The sequence below is a fragment of the Barbus barbus genome (genome assembly GCF_936440315.1).
Source record: "Barbus barbus genome assembly, chromosome: 29".
In the NCBI taxonomy this organism is placed as follows: Eukaryota; Metazoa; Chordata; class Actinopteri; order Cypriniformes; family Cyprinidae; genus Barbus; species Barbus barbus.
The window spans coordinates 25,628,220-25,649,857 of NC_136757.1; the positions used below are offsets into that span (position 1 = coordinate 25,628,220).

The 21,638-nt window shown below is 35.0% G+C and overlaps 1 protein-coding gene across 1 annotated transcript in view; it reads left to right on the forward strand.

The window, feature by feature from the left end:
* Nucleotides 1–17,224, forward strand: part of LOC306849299 (sodium- and chloride-dependent creatine transporter 1-like) — a 40,346-nt gene extending 23,122 nt beyond the window's left edge. Inside the window, exons 6-13 of the mRNA XM_079384229.1 lie at nucleotides 3–106; nucleotides 1,089–1,213; nucleotides 7,621–7,733; nucleotides 9,092–9,229; nucleotides 10,328–10,430; nucleotides 10,606–10,706; nucleotides 11,838–12,008; nucleotides 15,271–17,224. Coding sequence (XP_079240355.1) covers nucleotides 3–106; nucleotides 1,089–1,213; nucleotides 7,621–7,733; nucleotides 9,092–9,229; nucleotides 10,328–10,430; nucleotides 10,606–10,706; nucleotides 11,838–12,008; nucleotides 15,271–15,411 — 996 coding nt within the window. The 3' untranslated portion in view covers nucleotides 15,412–17,224. The remainder of the gene's footprint in view (nucleotides 1–2; nucleotides 107–1,088; nucleotides 1,214–7,620; nucleotides 7,734–9,091; nucleotides 9,230–10,327; nucleotides 10,431–10,605; nucleotides 10,707–11,837; nucleotides 12,009–15,270) is intronic.
* The last annotated feature ends 4,414 nt before the right edge of the window (nucleotides 17,225–21,638 follow it).

The following is a 21,638-nucleotide window of genomic DNA, read 5'->3' on the forward strand; positions in this document are numbered from 1 at the left end:
AGGTCTGGATCGATGCTGGCACTCAAATATTTTTCTCTTACGCTATCGGGCTCGGAGCCCTCACGGCCCTCGGCAGCTATAACCGATTCAACAACGACTGCTATAAGTAAGCATCCGTCATAGCCTTGAAGAGACAAGGACACATTTTTGTTATGACGTCTTGTGTTCTTTCTGAACCAGTGTGTTTTTTTTTTGAAAGACGTTGTGTCTAGTATGTTCACGCCATCAGAGAGTCCTGACCTTGTTTTATATGAAGCTGAATTTGACTGATGTGGCTAGCAAAGAGCAAACGTCCTCTCACTTTAATAGTAGATCTCAAATGTCCTGGATACATTAGTAACCAGATGCACTGAATCAGCAGTTCTTTGCTTTGACTTTAATGTACAAAGCACTTTGGCTGGTTATATATACACTGAGAAGTGGGAATGATTTAATTTAAAATTGGAAATAAAATATTTTTTAAAAATTTAAATAAGCAAAAGGAGACACATCCGAGTAGGCTACTATGAAATTTTGAAATGCATGCACATTTTTAAAATTCAGCTTTTTCTCATCAGTTGACTTGTTAAAAATGTGTGTTAATGAGAAGTGAATATCATTACTAAATTACTAGTTAATTTAATTCATATAATTAATGTCTGAATCAATATTTTGATTATTTTGATTAATTCATTTTATTCATTAAATGATTCTTAATTAATAATTTAATGTATTATTATAACTATTATATTTGATTATTAATGATCATTTATTAATAATAAATTAAAATGAATAAATAATTGTAAACACAGTTACGATACATTTTAGTATGGATAAATTTAACGTTATATATTTTAAGAGTGCAACATGTGATATCTCACAAAAAGATGTTATTTAATGCATTATGTTCTTTAATGTATAACCTTGAGTAGATAAGTGATTGAATGTACTGTAGCAATAGTTTTAATTATGCACAAGAATATTTAACTGACAATAAGGTTGCATTGTTATATTATAATGCATTATATCTAATGTGTTGCAAAACCATCTGACTGGATTTAAGTAAAGATGCCACAACAGTTAATGTCTGTGTTTTCTTCTGTTCTCAGGGATGCTTTTGTTCTGGCTTTTATTAATAGTGGCACCAGTTTCTTTTCTGGTTTTGTGGTCTTCTCCATCTTAGGTTTCATGGCGTCTGAGCAAGGTGTGGACATCTCTAAAGTGGCTGAATCGGGTAAGAGTTTACAGTCGTTTACTTCATTACAGATGACAGATTATGTACTATTTTGGATGGTAAGCATATTTACGTGTCTGCCAGCCCTGAAACAACATGCATCTTAATGCAGGTGTTTAATAATTCACTTTCACTTGTTTTTAGTGCACATGCATTTCTGACCTGGGGCTGGTTCTTGTAAATCATTTATGAAATCAATATTTAATGCAAGAATGATCTGCTGAAAATGAATGAAACATGCATTGTGTGAGTCATGAACATATGATGATGGTGGTGATGATGGTATTATACAGTAAATGAATTTCATTGCAGTGTGATGTGGCTTGTATTGTGTATTACTGTAAATGTTTATTGTTGGTTTGACAAAATAATTGAAAGCAGAATATAAATGAAGATCATGTTTATATACAATGCTATTTGCTCTTAGTCATATTACTGTGAAAGGGACCAGACAATTAGCAGTTTGTTTTATATGTGTGTGTGTATGTGTGTGTGTGTGTGTGTGAGAGAGAGAGAGAGAGAGTCTTGTCTGTTCTGAATGCAGGTGTGTGTATGTTTGTGAATTTTCGACATCACAATTAGTACAGTCTTCTTCCCGTTTGCTGTGTCTTGAAACACTGAAGAATATATAATCCCAAAATGCAATGCCTTGATTTTACATACACATTTACATAGACATGATTACAATTTAATTCAAATTTTATGTTTAGGCTAATAATAATTATGAAAGTGAAATCCTGATCATTCATGATAGAAATGAACAGGCATCACAGACTACACTAATAGACTAATAGTATGCGGAATGAAATTTAACGCCCCACATGTTCTTGTGTGATGCTCACGCATGTAGACGTGTTAGTTCATAACACATAGGCCTACATGTTTCACATTTAAAGTGTGAACACCAGATGAAGGATGATTTTTGTCAAGCTATCACTAATAATCTGTGCATAACATGACCATCCTACAAGATTGACACTAAATTCATGTCTTTTTACATAAATGTATTGCTAAAGGCTGTTGCATGAAGAAAAAATGCCTATGAGTGCAGATTATAAATATAGGGAAACCAAATCCCTATATTTTCTGTACTGATTTCATCAAGAACAGTAACCATAAATCTAGATGTTTAGTAAAATGTTTTATAAATGTTTGTTTTTTAGTCAACATGCACTGTATAAATAAATAAGTTTAAAATAATAAATAAATAAAATTGAGTTGTAAATAAAGCAAAGATTACTAGAGTATATATTTTAAAAGAATAAAAGAAATAAATACTATTTAATTCTTTCTGCTTTAAAATTTCATGTTACTTCCAATTTGTTTGAAAAATGTTCACTTACAAATTTATATAAAATTTCACACACACACACACACACACACACACACACACACATATATATATATATATATATATATATATATATGTATATATATATATATATATATATATATATTTAAAAAAATACACACACACACACACTTTATATAACTCTTCTATGGACATAAGAATTTTTTTTCTCAAATTATTGTTTAAAAAATTAATATACTGCTTATTTTAATGAGCATCATTTTACAATTTGGTGGTTAAAAGATGTGTGAACATCACGTCATATTCTGAACTAAAGACTTTTTGTTGATACTTTCATATTTACTGACTCATCGACCCATCATCTGTAGCATGTGCATTTAACAGAATTGAAATCTACAGAATCAGTCAAATGATTGAACTATATCAAAATTCACATATTTAAATTCAAACTAAAGTTAGCCCCAGAAATGGAAATTAAATGTAGTTTAACCTCCTAAGCTTGTGAATTAGGTATGAAGAAACCTTGGGTACATAAGTCTGGGTAGTCCTAGTTTAAAATCGTGCAGCTTGTAGTGGAGCTTCATTTAGTACTAGTGCTATTTTACTCTTACCCCTGTTTGGTGAATTAGTCCTGTCATTTCAGACTCAGTTGAGCTCGCGGCACAGAAGCAGTGCACTGGTTTGTGAGGCTCAGTAAAGGACAGCATGTTCTAGGCCAGAAGGAGAGACTGTGCAGCAAGCCTAAATGAGTATGAAGTGATAATACTTTTAAAAGACCTGGCAAGATGCCACAGACTTCATTCAAAGTGACCTTCACGTCCTTGAAATGAACGAATTTTAATCGGATCGCTGCTCGTACATGTTTGGGTTAACATACCAGTGTACTGCATGCTTTAAAGGGGCCAAATCATGAGGAATTACATGTCCTTGCTCTTTTCAGTCAGCTTTTCATAATGCCAAATTAAGTTTAATATTAATTTAAATATTAACCAATTAAATTGAGTGTAGGTTGCCATTCTTTTTCAATGAAGTAACCACTGCTTCTGGTTTCGGAAGTAGATATTGTATTTAAGTCATGTCCATATTGTTGTTTTAAATTCAGCATAATGCACAGCAGCATATTTATATTTGACAGATTTGGTCACTTGGGTACCAAAAGCAGTTAATAATCTGTAATCTGCACTAATTTTAGTACTTTTGTACGTGGCACCCCTGCTGTCACAGATGTAGCTAAAAAAAACAGGGTTATTGTAGTTAACTAAAACTAAAAAAATAAAACATTTTTACTACTTCAAATTAAGTTCAATGTTATCTGAAATAAAATAATATATAAAAACTATTAAAGATGACAAAACATAACAAAATTACTACAACTTTAAAACCTATTTAAAAAGGAAATGAAAAATATAAAAATAAAAAATAAATATTAATCATAAATTAAAATGTATAGTTTATAAAAATGAATAAATATGACCAATTTTAAAATACAAATAAAAACTGATAGCATCTGGATGCAAAAATAACACTGGTTTCAATACTGCATTACATGGAAGAGGCAGCTTTTATTTTATTTGGGATACTTGGATGTCAGGCTTCAGAAACCTGAAATATGATTGCCAGCATGTTTTTTTTTTTTTTTTTTTTTTTTTATGAAATAAAATATAAAAAACTAAAATATGTTGTTTTTGGCATAAAAGCATTATAAATAGAACTCAGTGGAAGAAAATATGATATGGCCCCTTTAAGAAAACATCAAGTATGCACATATGCACAGACACACACGTAGACAAGTTTTAAATGTACGTGTGTAGGAATGAGTGCGTGCGTTTTTTGTGACAAATGAGGACATAAAGTTGTATAATAACATGGGTATGATAGGTATTACAAGGAGAAGGTGACTTTGCCCCATGTCCCCATTTTTCAAAACGCTTATAAATCAAACAGAGTGAGGTTTATTTTTTTGAGAAAGTAAAAATACACAGTTTCCTGTGAGGGCTAAGTTTAGGTGTAGGGCAATAGCACATACAGTTTGTACAGTATAAAAACCATTACGCCTATGTCTCCACTTTTCACAAAAACAAACGCGAGTGCGAGTGTGTGTGTGTATGTGTGTTGGTCTTGTCTTCTAGTGTGTTTTCTGTGTCAGTGTGATGTTTAGAAATAGATCTCGAGGTCTAAATGAGGCTCTCTGTCAGTGTGCTTGTGTCGTGATGTCCGAGTGGGTTGTGATGTGCTGTACTTCCAGGTGATTTTGAGAAGGAAACCATCGACACATTGTTTGTGGCTTTTTCTTATTTTTAATTTTCCTGCAGCACACAATCGGATGACAGTTACAGTTAGAAAGCGAACCAGATTCCCCATCATAAACTTGATGCTTTGACTAGTTTTCTTTGATTGTCTTCAGTCCCGTTCTATATATATATATATATATATATATCTTGTGATTCATATATATTTATTTATATCTCTATATCTATATTTTGGCTTTATTTAAGTATTAATTTAAGGATTATTTAACCAGGAACTTTGCCTCTTGAGATGTGCACATCTCGATTTCAAGAGGGGTCCTGGAGCAGTCTGCCAATGCAGGTAAACCTCTGATATCTAATGTTAGCATTTACACCTCTACTACAGCCCAGCCCTAAAGTCAGCACCTACGACCGTCTGCCGCCCTGGCAGGGCAGGCCCGACATGCACAGCATAGCCTAGCCTCATTCCACAATTAGGCTCATCCATTTTAAGAGACAAAGCCAACATGTGGAAAAACTGTACACCGCCGGCACTCAATGCCTGCTTTAACCCCAACACGATAAAAAACGCTAACGTCTAGCACTAACCATCTCCAAACAGTCGCTTGATGTTAATATAAGGCACGTCTCTCTTCTGGCTCTTCACCGTGTATTTCCATTACATTTGCCTGGATCTTGCTACATTTGTCATAAAATCAGGCCTAGTTGTAAGTTAAAAGCCAGTGTCGTAATATCCACTGGTAATACAAAAATATCCCACCTCTGCTATTCCTTAAAGGGGTCATATAATGAGAAATTAAATTTTACATGATGTTTTCACGTTTTCTATGAAAACTTTGAAAACGCAGCTAAAAAAGATAATTTAATGAAACTAAGCTGTAAAAATGTCTCTTTTTGAATATAAATGCATCAGTGACGCCTGTAGCTTGGCCTGTCCTGTCACTGTAATAATAACAAACTATGGTGTATGATTATTCCTAAATACCAAGTTTGGCATAGTGTAAAATGTGTTGAAATGTGCTGATCCTGTTGTGTGTAGCAGAAGAATCTCAATGTTTGATATCAGCGACTGAAGCTTATTTTAGTAGTCCTCACATTAAAACTCTTTAAGGATAAGGTGTTTGATTTTTCTATTATAATTGCAAGGTTAAAATTTCGATATGGCGATATGACCAAAATCTTATATTACGATCTGAGTGATTTTATTTCATGATAGCAATATGTTTCATGATATAGTTATTTAGTTGTTTGTTGATATAGCTCACTGGAGACAAGTAAACAGTCAACGATTAAATAAGAATAAGAAACTAATTACAAGCAATAAGACAAAATAAATACATTAGAGCAATTAAATAAAGAATGCTTCATACATTGCATAAGGTAATTAAATGTATAAAAAACACTACATATTCTTCACTGTGTAAATTTAATATGTATTTATTCTTATTAAAGTTCTGAAAGTGATTTAGTCGAGCAGTGAGAGATTTTCTCTCTTTTGTTGTTTGATTTAACATGAATGACAGACTGCGGGAATATTAGACTGCTGTCACTTTAAGAGCTGCCCGGATCCAATATACTTTTACACGTGCTTTCTTTCTCCGCTGTTTGCTTTCACTTAAAACTTACTGTGCTTATGAGGATGTTTGCAAAGACAGGCATTTTGACATATTCAAGTGTGTATTTAACCATTCAAGGCCAATAAATTAGCAAAAATACTCTTGCTGTCTCTCAGACAGTCCGCACAAATACGTCAAAATGAGGTCTCTTTCGCTGGAGATTGTTTCAATGGCTTAAAATCACTTGTTTTTTAAGCGCAATGCTTACAAACGATATGTTTTCGTGACCACGTAGGCTAGCACAGCAACGTCACATAAGAGTGTAACTGCGAGAGAGATGATGGTCCTAAATTTCTACGGTACCGGTATATCACCCACCCCTATCACCCATAGAATAAATCTAACACAATGCAATTCAGGCTGTTTCTGATGGATGGAGCAACTAAAAAACATAGTGGGAACAATGCGAGTGAACACAGCTAAACTTCGCTTCTCATTTCATACGCAAAGAGGGTGCACACATACAGTCGAAGTCATAAAGGCAAAACAACCCATTTATCATGATAATTAACTAAACAATGACTCTTTTACTATGAACAATTTTACAAACAGCAACAGTGGAATAAATTAAATAATAAAAATGTGATATGACCCCTTTAAGTGTTTAGTTTTGCTTCTGTTATGATTACAATAGTTAAGCAGCTCATTTCAGACCGAAATGCATAATTATCAGCCGACTCAGTTCAGTTCACATTTCTTCATTTCGCAGCTTTTTGTGTCCCTTTATATTTTAGGACACAAATCAAGTTACAGATTATTTCAGACGAAAAACTCAAGACTCAATTTTGTGTTCAATTTGTCTGCAATAAACTAACAGTATTGTAAATTTGTGAACTTGTGTGCTGTGATACTTACTAGTATTATGGCAGATGACTAGCGATTTAGACGGCCTCGATGTTAGCATGCACTTACACACCTCTAACGACACGCTGCCTACATGACATTACAGTTTATCTCCGGTAAAAAGCATTCGACTGAAATGAACAATATAGAGGAGCAATAAAAAATTATTATAAGAAAACTCAACTCCCCGTGCCCCTTTTTTCCACGAGCTCTCACTTCGTTTCACTTCATCCAGGTGCTTCTATCTCTCACTCTCTCTCTCTTTCTCCCTGATTGAGTTCTATCTCTCTCTGTTCCGTTGGTGCTGTACGTGTGTATGTGTGTCTGAGATGCGGGCGGCCTGTAGCCCATGGTGACACGTCTCTCATGTTCCTCTTCTCCCCGCAGGCCCTGGTCTGGCGTTCATAGCATACCCTAAAGCTATTTCTATGATGCCCGTGGCTCCGGTGTGGGCTGCCCTATTCTTCCTCATGCTGCTACTGCTAGGACTGGACAGTCAGGTCAGTTCACATGCACGTCACACGTGTGGTTTTTATATGATATGAATGGCCAAATGTCACCCACAGAAATCTGTGAAATTATTCTTTAATATCTGGAATAAATAAATAAATAAAAAATAATATAATTGAAAAATATTTTCTGAACATTGATGGAGATGTATTTGATTACTGGTTTTAAGATTAACAGTGGAAAAAAAACTAACAAAAACTTCACAAACGAGTCTTTAATAATCCAACTGGGAGCATGGGAGGCACAGGAAACACTAGGTATGACATTCAGAACCGACAAACATTCACAGAAGGACTGGGGCTTTTAAACATAGGATAATAGGGGAAGACGATGAGACACACCTGGAATCAAAGTAACACAATCAACATGAGGGAAAAACTGGGTCACAGGGGAGCAAAACACACACAAGACAGTCCACAATCCTGACAGTAAACTAATATTGCAATATTACCATGAATTATTAATAATGTTTTAATGCCACCAAATCAAGACCACTTTTTTAATATTTGTTTTTTACATATTTTATTTGATGGAAAATATTAAAAAAACCAACACTGTAATATTACCATAAATTAATAATAATAATACTTTAATGCCATCAAATCGAGACAAAAATTAATTTATTTATAAAGTGATATTTATAATCTATTAAATATAAATATAAATGAAAAAAAATTACAAATATTTTCAGAACAATGATTCATTTGATTACTGTTTTTAAGACTATGAGGAAAAAAAAAATGTAATGCCATCAGATCAAGAAAAATGTAACAACTAGATGTACAATATCTATTAAATAATGCTGTAATAATAAAAATACAAATAATGGCAGTTTTTTTCTAAATATCTTCCAGGTTATTGAAGTATATTAGTATGTTATATACTGTATTGTCTATTAGAGTATTCTATTAAAACTAAAAGAAAACATTTTTTAGTTTAAATATAATTTGCATTAGTAAGAAGCATTAACTGAAATAAAGGACATTCTAAAACAATTAAAAACTAAAACTAAAATAACAATTATTTTAAGAAATAGACAGTTAATAAAAATAACTAAAATGCAACTTTAACTAAAATTAAAAAAACATTCAAAATATTAATAAAAATTATAATAGTAGAATAACGCTGCCATGAATCTGAAGTTCCAAATGTGGACAATATTAAATCTAACTTAAATCTCAAAGAGGTTTTTATTTCAGTTGTCAGAGGACATTTTCCTTTCATTTGCTGGAGAATTACCCTTGTGTGTTTTTGATTAAAATGTCACCATGCAACTGAAAATATTTTGAGTTTGATTTCGAAGTGAGCCCATTAATAACACATCTGACCCCTGTTTTATTTTCTGCAGTTTGTTGGTGTGGAGGGTTTCGTAACTGGCATTCTTGATCTTTACCCTGGAAAGTATTACATGCGCTATCAGCGTGAAATCGCTGTGGCGATCTGCTGTTTATTATGCTTCATTATAGATCTCTCCATGGTTACACAGGTGAGTCCTCTTAATGAAACACTGCTTCATCAGCTGTGAGAATATCAGCATCAGTCGTGTGGCTTTCCATTACTCAGATAAGAATATAATGGTTTGTCACAAGTCCTTTCTCTGGGTATTAGATCATCACTCTCTCATTCAGAGGCTGATCTTTCTTCAGTGAAAATTGCTGTCGTATGTGGGAGTGACGTGACACATAAAGCTCACAGTGACTCAAAGCTTTGCACAAGGAAACTTCATATAACAAATGCTACTTGCCAGGTTATTTTCACTTTGATTCTATTGATTCGTTTGTGTTTTTCAAACACAGATGAAGGTGACTAATTGTTGTGAAGACGCATATAATTCACTCTCTTCAGGGTGAAACCAAATATTAATAATGAAGGGTGGAACTAGGAATTTGATCAGTGAGCTATGATATTACTGGTTAACACTAGTTTTTGATTATGGGAAAATAATAGGAAAAGTAATTATATCAATAGCTAAAAACTTCCATTGTGGCATATGTTTATTGCTAGAAAATACTAGTTTTTACAAGTCAGGGTTTGTGTTTATGCCCTAAAAATTGCATGTCTCATATAATGTGAATATAAAATTACAATGCTCATATAATATTTAGTTTTAATTTTCTAAATAAATGCTGTTCCGTTGAAGTTTCTATTTATGTATCAAAAGCTGTATCACGGTTTTTAACATTGATAGTTATAAAAAATATTTCTTAACAGCAAAGCAGCATATTAGAATGATTTCTGAAGCATCATCTGACACTGAAGACTGGAGTAACGATGCTGAAAATTCAGCTTTGCATCACAGAAATAAATGACATTTTAAAATATATTCAAATCGAAAACAGTTTTTTAAATTGTAATAATATTTCACAATATTTGACTCGACTGGCATAATAGAATTCTTTCAGTCATATTAAAAAAAATCATACCAACCCCAATATTTTGTATGCTTGTGTATATTTATTGTGCCACTATATTATTCTACTATTCCTGAGAAATTTCATATTTGTGTTTATTTTTTCTCTGTGAAACAACATGCACTGATTGTGAGATATTTATGAAGTAAAAAGGGTCTATTTTGCGTTTACAGGGAGGGATGTACGTCTTCCAGCTTTTTGACTACTACTCGGCCAGTGGAATGACCCTACTGTGGCAAGCATTCTGGGAATGCGTGGTTGTCGCATGGGTTTATGGTGAGAATCTCTTCATGCAGCTGTTTTTCCATTCTCTTCTCGTCTCATCAGTTTATCATGAGTACTGTAGGCATTTCTCTTGTAAGAATATCCTGAAGGACCCTGTGCTGACAGTAACACTGCTGTAATCCCACACACACCCAAAAGAACGCTGACTTCATGCTGCTGTGTGCAGGTGCTGACAGGTTCATGGACGATATTGCCCGTATGATCGGTTACCGGCCATTCCCGTGGATAAAGTGGTGCTGGTCCTTTATAACTCCATGTGTTTGCATGGTGAGTGCTGGAAAATACTCCCACCTGTTCATGCATTTTAAAAATGGTTACACCTGTCAATATTTATGCCATTTAACTCTTCTGTTGTGCTCAAAAACTCAATATAACTTTTGTGCTGTGGGTCAAATTTGGCCACATTGGTTTCCCTGCAATTTGCCAAAAATAAACACTATGAAAAAGATTAACGTAAAAACCGAAAAAAAACTCTGTTGTAGCTTGTTTTGTCTCAAAATAAGCTGCACAGACACAAAAAACAAATGTTTTTTTTTTTTTGTCATGACTATCTGAATATGTATTGGGTTGTTTTAGTATCACCGAAATAATCTTATAGTTTTTTGTTTTTTTTTATATTTTCTGTTTTCATTTTCTCATTAAAGTTTTTGCCATTTTGCATTAGTTTTTTTAAATTATGTATATCTTTTTTTATCATGTTAATTTCACTTTTAGTTATTTTAGTACATAAAGACTAACTGAAAATGAAAAGAAGTTTATATTTTATTTCAAGTAACGAAAAAATGTTTTATGTTTCAAGTTTTAGTGAACTATAATAACCCTGGTATCTAACATTAATTGTACTTGGTGTAAGCAATATTTTTTGCTATTTGAACTACTTCTGCCTTTTTATAATTTGTCATTTTCTTGTAATTGAGATCCAAAAAACTTGACCAAAAACAGTGAATTTTCCTTGGAAGTCTTCAGTTTCAAATAAACGTTGAGTCTTAAATTTCATAAAGTCTCATGTATTTCATATTTAAGTGTTTAACAAGCAATACAATAAATAAAATAAATACAGTAAATGTTTGTTTGTTTTTTTTTACCTGTTTTTAAGTGTTGACTTGGCAAATTGCATGGAAGCCAAGGAGGTCAATTTGACCCACAACACAGAAGTCGTAACAAATTGGGTACAGCTTTTCCAAAACATGTCTATGTGTCAAAACTTTGCATGCTCATTCATGACCCTAAATGAGAACTATTTACAAAATGTCCAGAAATAAAGGCAGTTTGAAAATCGGATGTAGGTCAAACTGACCTGAACAAGGTAAAAAAATTCTATAAAAAGACCTGTTAGGCTGCTGCTCCTGTATTATTCAATTCGATTGTTGACTCTGATATTGTTCTTTATGTCTTCAGGGTATCTTCCTGTTTCACCTGCTGAACTACAAGCCTCTGACCTACAACAATGTGTATGTGTACCCGTGGTGGGGAGAGGTGATCGGATGGTGTCTTGCTCTCTCCTCCATGCTCTGTATCCCCGTTAGCCTTGTGTACAAGCTCTCTGCAGCCAAGGGAACATTCAGAGAGGTTTGCACCATTTCAGCCTATTCAAACCACTGCTCTATTAGCCAACACATAAGAGGTGTGGAGAGCATTGAACGAGTAGCTTTGTTTATGTGCATCATCCAAATTCTGAGTAGCGGCCCCACAAACAACAGTTAGTGCAAACAGTCCAAAAACAGCAGTTTATTGTAGCTGCAGATGCATTGGAGTTGGACTATGGGTCAGTTAACTCACTGAAAAGCATCAGAATTACTCATGAGAAAGCGATGCGTGTATTTATAGTAACTAGGCTAATGGTTGTCATTCCTCTGCAGATAGACCACAATACTTCACCCCCTCAATATTTGCTATATTTCCAAACACACACTGAATACTGAATACAGCTGAGGTCTGTGGCATGTATGTGTCGGAAAACTAGCACAGGATGCTGGAGGAAATGGAAAATAATAGGGCTCTCAGTCAAATTAAATAGTAATTGTGATTAATCTCACGCTTTTATAATGCAGCATTCCGTTACTTTTTAAGGAAGAAAAACTAAATGTTATTTCGGGGTTTAGCAATTTGTGAGGATGGCACTAGGAAAATATGCTTATATCTATATAAGGATACAGGCCGGAGGGAAATTTGCTCACTCAGACTAAAAACAATCAGAGTATTATTTCTCAAACTGCATCGCAGCAAATTTGGAGGTCAATGTAACGCTTAAGCTTTATTGTGTTGTTTTTGTATTGTTTATACTATTATAGTATGTATTAATATTTTAAAATTAGCTTTTATTTTGTATATGTTTCGATTGAATTTGTTTAAGTTTTGGTCATTTTTTTCTATATTTTTTTATTTTATGTTTTATTTTATTTATTATTATTTTATTATTCATTTTAGTTGACGTGGGGGGGATTCATTTGTTACCTCATTGCAATTAAATAGTTGAGATGTTGTACTACTGCATTGCCTCGTATTAATTTTAGTTTTAATTCACCTATAATTAAGGAACAATTTAATAAATCATAGTAACAAATTAAGATTTTTTTAAGTAATTTTGTATTTGTGTTTTTTGTGTATTTTTTATGTTATTTGCAGTTTCTTAAAAAAAAAATCTTAACTTAAATTTATTAAATTTCTCATCTAATTTTTACATTTTATTTCTGCTTCTGCTAACGAAAACCATGCAAAAGAACAACTGTTCAAAGAATAAATCTGGGTCTGATTTGTAAATAACTGTAAACCGTCATTTGCACGTGTTAACATGTTAACTCTGTCAGTCCTTGGAAATAATGTGGGATAACGTGGACACACCTGCTGACACACTAAATGGAAACGTCAGCACTGATTTGTTGACAGAAAGCTTAGTCTGATTGTCATTCATTGTAATTCTCACAGCTACAGTAAATTACTTGTACAAACCCGATTCCAAAAAAGTTGGGACACTGTACAAATTGTGAATAAAAATAGAACGCAATGATGTGGAAGTTTCAAATTTCAATATTTTATTCAGAATACATAGATGACATATCAAATGTTTAAACTGAGAAAATGTATAATTTTAAGGGAAAAATACGTTTATTTTAAATTTCATGGCATCAACACATCTCAAAAAAGTTGGGACAAGGCCATGTTTACCACTGTGTGGCATCCCCTCTTCTTTTTATAACAGTCTGCAAACGTCTGGGGACTGAGGAGACAAGTTGCTCAAGTTTAGGAATAGGAATGTTGTCCCATTCTTGTCTAATACAGGCTTCTGTATTAAACCGTCTTAGGTCTTCTTTGTCGCATCTTCCTCTTTATGATGAGGGTGGTGTTGGCGCAGTGGATAAGACGCATGCCTTTGGTGTGAGAGACCCGGGTTCGAGTCCACTGTGAGACACCAATGTGTCCCTGAGCAAGACACTTAACCCCCTAGTTGCTCCAGAGGTGTGCGACCTCTGACATGTATAGCAATTGTAAGTCGCTTTGGATAAAAGCGTCAGCTAAATGAATAAATGTAAATGTAATGATGCGCCAAATGTTTTCTATGGGTGAAATATCTGGACTGCAGGCTGGCCATTTCAGTACCCGGATCCTCCTTCTACGCAGCCATGATGTTGTAATTGATGCAGTATGTGGTCTGGCATTGTCATGTTGGAAAATGCAAGGTCTTCCCTGAAAGAGACAACGTCTGGATGGGAGCATATGTTGTTCTAGAACTTGGATATACCTTTCAGGATTGATGGTGCCTTTCCAGATGTGTAAGCTGCCCATGCCACACGCACTCATGCAACCCCATACCATCAGAGATGCAGGCTTCTGAACTGAGCGCTGATAACAACTTGGGTTGTCCTTGTCCTCTTTAGTCCGGATGACACGGCGTCCCAATTTTCCAAAAAGAACTTCAAATTTTGATTCGTCTGACCTCAGAACAGTTTTCCACTTTGCCACAGTCCATTTTAAATAAGCCTTGGCCCAGAGAAAACACCTGCGCATCTGGATCATGTTTAGATACGGCTTCTTTTTTGAGCTATAGAGTTTTAGCCGGCAACGGCGAATGGCACAGTGGATTGTGTTCACCGACAATGTTTTCTGGAAGTATTCCTGAGCCCATGTTGTGATTTCCATTACAGTAGCATTCCTGTATGTGATGCAGTGCCGTCTAAGGGCCCGAAGATCACGGGCATCCAGTATGGTTTTCCGGCCTTGACCCTTACGCACAGAGATTGTTCCAGATTCTCTGAATCTTTGGATGATATTATGCACTGTAGATGATGATAACTCTTTGCAATTTTTCTCTGAGAAACTCCTTTCTGATATTGCTCCACTATTTTTCGCCGCAGCATTGGGGGAATTGGTGATCCTCGTGCCATCTTGACTTCTGAGAGACACTGCCACTCTGAGAGGCTCTTTTTATACCTAATCATGTTGCCAATTGACCTAATAAGTTGCAAATTGGTCCTCCAGCTGTTCCTTATATGTACATTTAACTTTTCCGGCCTCTTATTGCTACCTGTCCCAACTTTTTTGGAATGTGTAGCTCTCATGAAATCCAAAATGAGCCAATATTTGGCATGACATTTCAAAATGTCTCACTTTCAACATTTGATATGTTATCTATATTCTATTGTGAATAAAATATAAGTTTATGAGATTTGTAAATTATTGCATTCCTTTTTTATTCGTAATTTGTAGTGTCCCAACTTTTTTGGAATCGGGTTTGTAGTTGTCTTCTCTAAACTAGCTTGTTTTTATTTTAGAATGCATCCATTAGGACTGCATGAATTGCTTCGATTCATTATGTGTTTTGTTTTTCCTGCAGCGTTGGGAAAATCTGACCAAACCAGTGTGGGGAGGCCATCACCTCGAATACATGGCCCCTGACACTGACATTAAAAGCCTGGCCTCTCTGTCTCCTGGAACGGAGGAGAACAAGGTGATCATTTTTGAGAGTGTTATGTAGATCAAAGGGAAATCCTACAACAACCCTCCTAAGGCAAGCTGGTTGAAGAAATTGTCAGTATTTTATTTTTTTTTCCGTTTTTGACATTTGATGGAATTCTGCATCATCGTACAGTCTTAAAACAGCTGATGGAAATTGACGGTTACAATTTTGTTTCATACAACAGATCCTCTAGCAGATGCTCTTCCTCTTCCACTTGTTGAAACTGCAAACTATAAAAATGATTTAAAAAAAAAAAATTATGTGCAAAGTTTATTGCCGATATCAAGACTTGCAGGGCAAAATCAGCATGTCTTTGGAGGGGACAGTATAGTGTAGCCTATAACATTATTTCACAGAGCGGCAGAATTCCCACAGGCCACTTTCCTGAACGTGATATGGGGATATGCGTTTGCACTGACACAAGAATCAAATCTGAGCAAGAAACACATGGTTTAAATGAAGCAAAAAAATTATCTACAAATGCATCCTTGACTTAAATTGGCCCAATACACACATACACACGATAATCTCAAATTCATAAAATTTCATGCATATTTAAACTGCGTTGCATTTAACTGATCAGCAAAAATAGATACAGATTTAACAATCAAACTAAACGTGTCTTTGCAGATTTCATGTCAATAAGGCCACATGTAGTTGCCAAATTATGAAAAATCATTTCTGTAGCTTTCGTTTGATGTGTCTTCATCTGACACAGGTGACCTCAATTCCTGGTGCGTGATATCACAGCGTTTACTGTAAGTGCCAAACAGAGCGTAACTTCCCATCTCTGCTCAGGCTTGTCAGGAGATGGTTTTGGTTGCTATAAATAAAATCAATATCTTCCTAGTTCACCTGAAATGTACTGTGTGCTCGATCTATCGTGCACATCAAGAGATGCATGTTTGGAAACACCTAGAGAGTTTTGAGCAGACACAGGCAGGATTTCAACTGAAGAAGTGGCACTTTTCTAAGGTGCTTGTGAACCAAAAGTTGCATTTTGTTAAAGATTGAATTGTTAAAGTCAACATGAAACATCCATTTTTCACAATGCAATTAATCATTTATCGGGTTTTAGACTGAATAACATCACTTTACTGAATTAAAATGGGCTGCAAGCAACGTTTCATGCCGACTTTAATTAGAAGTTTACAATTTTAGTTTCAGCTCTGTATTTTGAGTGCCAGTATTAATATGATCTCTAAGATGTTTAGTTTATGATTTTAAATCCTAATGGAAACAGTTATTTAAAAAAAAAGCAAAAAAAAAAAAAAAAAGAAATTGTAAAGTTTCACGGAAATGCATATTATCATAAAGATTCCTCTAGCTTTAACAATTCAATAACAACTACAGATAGTATATAAGAGATAAATGAAAAGACAACGATTATTGAAACCACAATTTGAAATGTTTTCCACCTGGTAGAGGCAAGTTTTGTTTGTGCCAATGTCAGGTGCAGAACGCTAAATCTAGATCTTGATCTCTGTTGTTCTGCTGTAAACACATTGCGGTTTTTGACACATAGTTGCCAAACTTTGCCTTTATTTGTCTTAAGTTGCGAACCCATAGACAAATAGACTAAACCAAGACAAACTGGCCTCATTCTGACCTGTGGGAATTCTGCCCTGTAGATAATCAACTCAAACACTAAATCATTGTGACATCTTAGATCTAATCAGAATGTACGAATTAGACTACATAAGGCTTCAGAATACATTTGCACATTGTTGTAAAATAATCTGCTAGCACTTTTTAATCGTGTTAGAAAGTTGTTTTTTCTTCTTGTGATTTACATACTGTAAAATAAATCAGAGATTTATTTTGTGAAGGCTATTATTTTGCTTATATGCATATAAATATAAATACATATTGATATCTGTGTGTTATATTTTAACGTTTGATGCTGTATGTACTTTTGATAAAGATGATAACATGGAGTGGGAATTCTCTGAAACGCTGCATAGCAGTTGCATATGAGACAGATAGCACACAAACTTTGTTTTATTTGAAATATCAAGTGCTGCAGTTGTTAAATGTTTTAGATTGTGTGTGTAAAACTCCAGTATTTTCTGCTGACCACCCAGAATCCAGCTCGATTTGGTTTTCATTGAACATTGGAGAAATTGTTTACCTTGTGGTTTTAGTTATAATTTAATCTCTCACTGTAAAATACCCATAAACCAACTAGAACATTTCCATTGAAAAATGGAAAATATATATGTCCATTCTAGTGGCACATCCATTCATTCCCATAGAGTTGAACATGCCTTTATGACTGTCTGTAGTAAGAATGAAATGATCGAAGTGCCCCTCAGACATCTGAGGACTAAGTAAACCTCCTCACCGCTTCAAATGTAGAAATACTGGTTTATCAAAGGCCTTAATCTTTAACCATTTAGTCCAATTTTACTTAAAGTTCATGCAAAAATGAAAATTTGCTGGATCCAAGATGTAGGTGAGTTTGTTACTTCATCAGAACAGATTTGGAGAAAGTTAGCATTACATCACCAATCGATCCTCTGCAGTGAATGGGTGCCATCAGAATGAGAGTCGAAACAGCTGATAAAAACATCACAATAATTCACACCACTCCAGTCCATCAATTAACATCTTGTGAAGTAAAAAATGTGTTCGTTAGAAACAAATCAATCAAGATGTTTTGTGATGCTTTGAGCTCTTATTCTGATGGCACCCATTTGACAGCATCAACATGGATGGCCTTAGAGTACATTTTCAGCTCATTTTTATTTTTGGGTGAACTATTCCTTTAAACAAGCCAAACTGCAAAGAAACAATCAGTCAAATCAAACACTAATTTTCACCATCAGACAAATTTCCCTTTTTTTCCATCCAGAGAAGAGCCTGGGTTGGTCAGTAGATCAATTATTAAATAGTGATTACATGTAGAAATGTTTATCTAGAAAAAAAATACACGTTAACAAAATAAGAAAAAATGTTTTATGTCATTTCTTGTGCTCTGCCAAATGTTCTCGACAGTATCTTTGCACTGAAGGTTTGCTGAATGTTTGTCGAGCTATAGAGAGCAAAAATTACATAACGTCCTTAAAGGAAATGGTGAACAACACAGTAGAATCACAGCTGAATCAAACTCAACTAGCCTCTGTTTAATGATTCCAAAGACTTAGTTACAGATTCAGTAGAACCAAACGATAAAGCAGACCTCAAGAGGACCATCTAATGAGAGAGTCAAAAGCTTTGGGTGACGATACTGTCTTGAAACTTCACAGTTGACCTGGTTATAAGCTCATTGGCGTCTTTCATTCTTGTGGTTTGTAACACACTGTGATGTAACCATGGTTGTTCATTTTTAACTCTAACAGTAGTAAAGCTAAGGTAACTGTACCATGTGTGTTAGTGCCCCATCTAACAGGATCCCTCTCATGTAAGAAGGGCTTCATGCTCCACCACTGTGATCTTGTGCTGATCCACTTGCCCAAGTTAAAGCAACAAATGGCAATAAACTAACTCCATGAAAAATGCCTCATTACAATTTTTTATTGTTTTCTCAAACACTGATGTATGTATATGTAATGTTTATACTATAAGAGCCATAAAAGAGCCTGATTTATCAAATGTGCATCTTACAGGGTTAAAGAGTCCAGAGTAGATTCATATTAATTTACATTGGCTACATAACATTATAGCAGTGGTAGGTTGCAGTGCATATTTATAAGGGCTGTTTGAGTGTCAAACCACATCATTTTTTCCTGGCGGCGCAGTTGTTGTCTGCTGCTGCAGACCTGTTGGGCAGGAGGGCCGGTCATGATGCTCATGCGGTTCAGACTGGTTTTTAAAGACAAATGCCAGTTTGTTAGGAGAGCGCAGCTGCCATATTAAGCCGGGCTGCAGCTGGCAGAAGTTTGTTGACTATGTTTAGCTGAGCTACTTTGCTGCCCAGAGCCTGAAAAAGATGGGCATTCAGTCCTGAAGCACAAAAGCTGAAATGAGCTCCCACTCACATTTACATGAGCAAGTAAACACTCAAAAACCGTAGAATTGGAATTGGGTTGAATGCTAAGTTTCATATTACCTCAGTAGGCCTATAATAATACTCTACACTGGAAAGAAAAAATGGTATAGAAAAACACTCCAAAATTTCTAGTAAATTTCAGAATTATAAAAACATCTGCAAGTAACTATGGATGTCTGCTTCTGTCATTGAATTAAAACATGAGGTGACTTTTTATCTTACAATTCTGGCATAGGCTACTGCGATGTCATTTCTGAGCTGGGCTCATTTATTTTGACCTCGATATTCTGAGGTAAAATTGGATTTTTAATTTCACAATTCTGACGTTAGAATGGGAGACACAAAATCGCAATTCTGAGAAAAAAATAGTGAATTGTGAAAAAAAAAACATTAAATTAAACGTCAAATTTTTTTAGTAGAAACAGAAATAGTATTTTCTTTGTAAAATGTACTTCAATAATCTTTTATTTACGAATTCGAAAAGCATTTTTATACATTTTCTGCAATTAGGCAGTAAGATATTTTGTGTAAAAAAAACAACTGTTGAATTTTGACAGAATATAGGTACTAGCTGAGAGAAACACAATGTGCATAGCATGGATATTACATTAAGCTAATTTAGTAAACACCCAAAACAGCCTGACAACACAGTATTTGTGTAATTTTGTGATAACACAAATATTTAATGTGTTATTGCCAGGACCATCGCTAGTGGGGTGAAAGGTGGTTACGATTATAGGGGCCCACGGCTGAGGGGGGCCCCCCCAGCGATCTCAACCGACCAGCTGAGGCCAGCCTAAAAAGACACTCAGGACAGTTGATGGGCCACTGCTGCGCGTCGTCACGAAAGCTTATAATTTGCTCGTGTTTTTAAGCCTTGCCAATTTAAACATTCAAAAAAGTTTAAAGCATTCAAACACAAGAGGCGGAAAAGCTGAACTGAGTACTCGCGTGCCATGTTCGGTGCACACGCGAACCGAGATCTCCTTCGCCTCCTCCTGCATTTAAAATGATCATTTAAAATCCCCTTTCTCAAATCAGGCTGTTCTGAGGTTCCTGTCACAATGATGTAGTTCTGCACAGGCCCCTCCCACGATAGTTGATTGACAAGACGTCTTGTCAATCAACGTCTTGTGACTCCAGTGCAGGGGAAGACAAAAATGACTCCTAAGCGATTGAAGTGTTTTGTTGTTGGATGTAATAATGAATATAGCAGTCGTCATTTACTCCCGACATCTGAGCCGCTGAAGACACAGAGGATTAACATTACTTTCGTTTTGAAGGGAATGCACTAATCCCGATCTGCCTAAATGCGTTTATGTTCACACGAATTATTCGTGATCCAGCTTCATCTACAGAAGGAGTATAAGCAGTGCTCAAATTGAGGGGGTATGCGGGAGGGATGGCATCCCCTCTGTAAAACCACCATCCCCCCTTACCATCCCCTTTGGATTATTAATTTTGTGCATTACGTAAAACTTATCATGCACATGAAATGTTAAAATTCTCTACTTATGATCATCTACGAACTAAATAATGGCGATTGGCCAATCAGTCTATGATTAAAACAGGGACATGCTGCCACCTACTGGTGGTTTTATTGTTATATTTATTTATCCATGACAGACCTAAATCAGCCAAGGTGCCAGCACAAAAACACATTCAGCTAAATATTGTTTAACTATCAATATTGATTTCAGACCCCAGGAGGAAGAAGAAAAAAAAGATGTTAATTTAATAAGGCTAATAAGGTAAATAAGGTAAAATTAGACACAGGACTCCCCCCACCCCCGGACCACACCATCCCCCCTGATATTTTTTAACAATTCGACCACTGCGTACAAAGGGTTTTCTGAATATTTGCAAATCGCCTTTACTAATATATGCTAGTTAGCAAGTTTCGTGATGAATGGAATGAAATAAATCGCTATTCTCTGATAATCCTTGACTTCTGAGAGTAACGATGTCCAATTCACAAATGAATCATTCTTTAGACTCAAATTTTCTTTGATTTGATTCCGTTCACAAAACGTTACAGCTGAATCAAATTTGTTTTTTGTAATTGATTAACTGTACAGTTGTTGAACTGAACTGAATCAACATGTTTGCATAATTTATTCAGTTATGTTTATTTCTGTGAAGCTTTTATTGAAACAATGGGTACTGCGTAAAGCTTTATATAAATAAAGGTGACTTGATGACGTGGTCAGACTGATCGAATTTGATTCAGTTCTCAAGTTAAACTCACTGAATC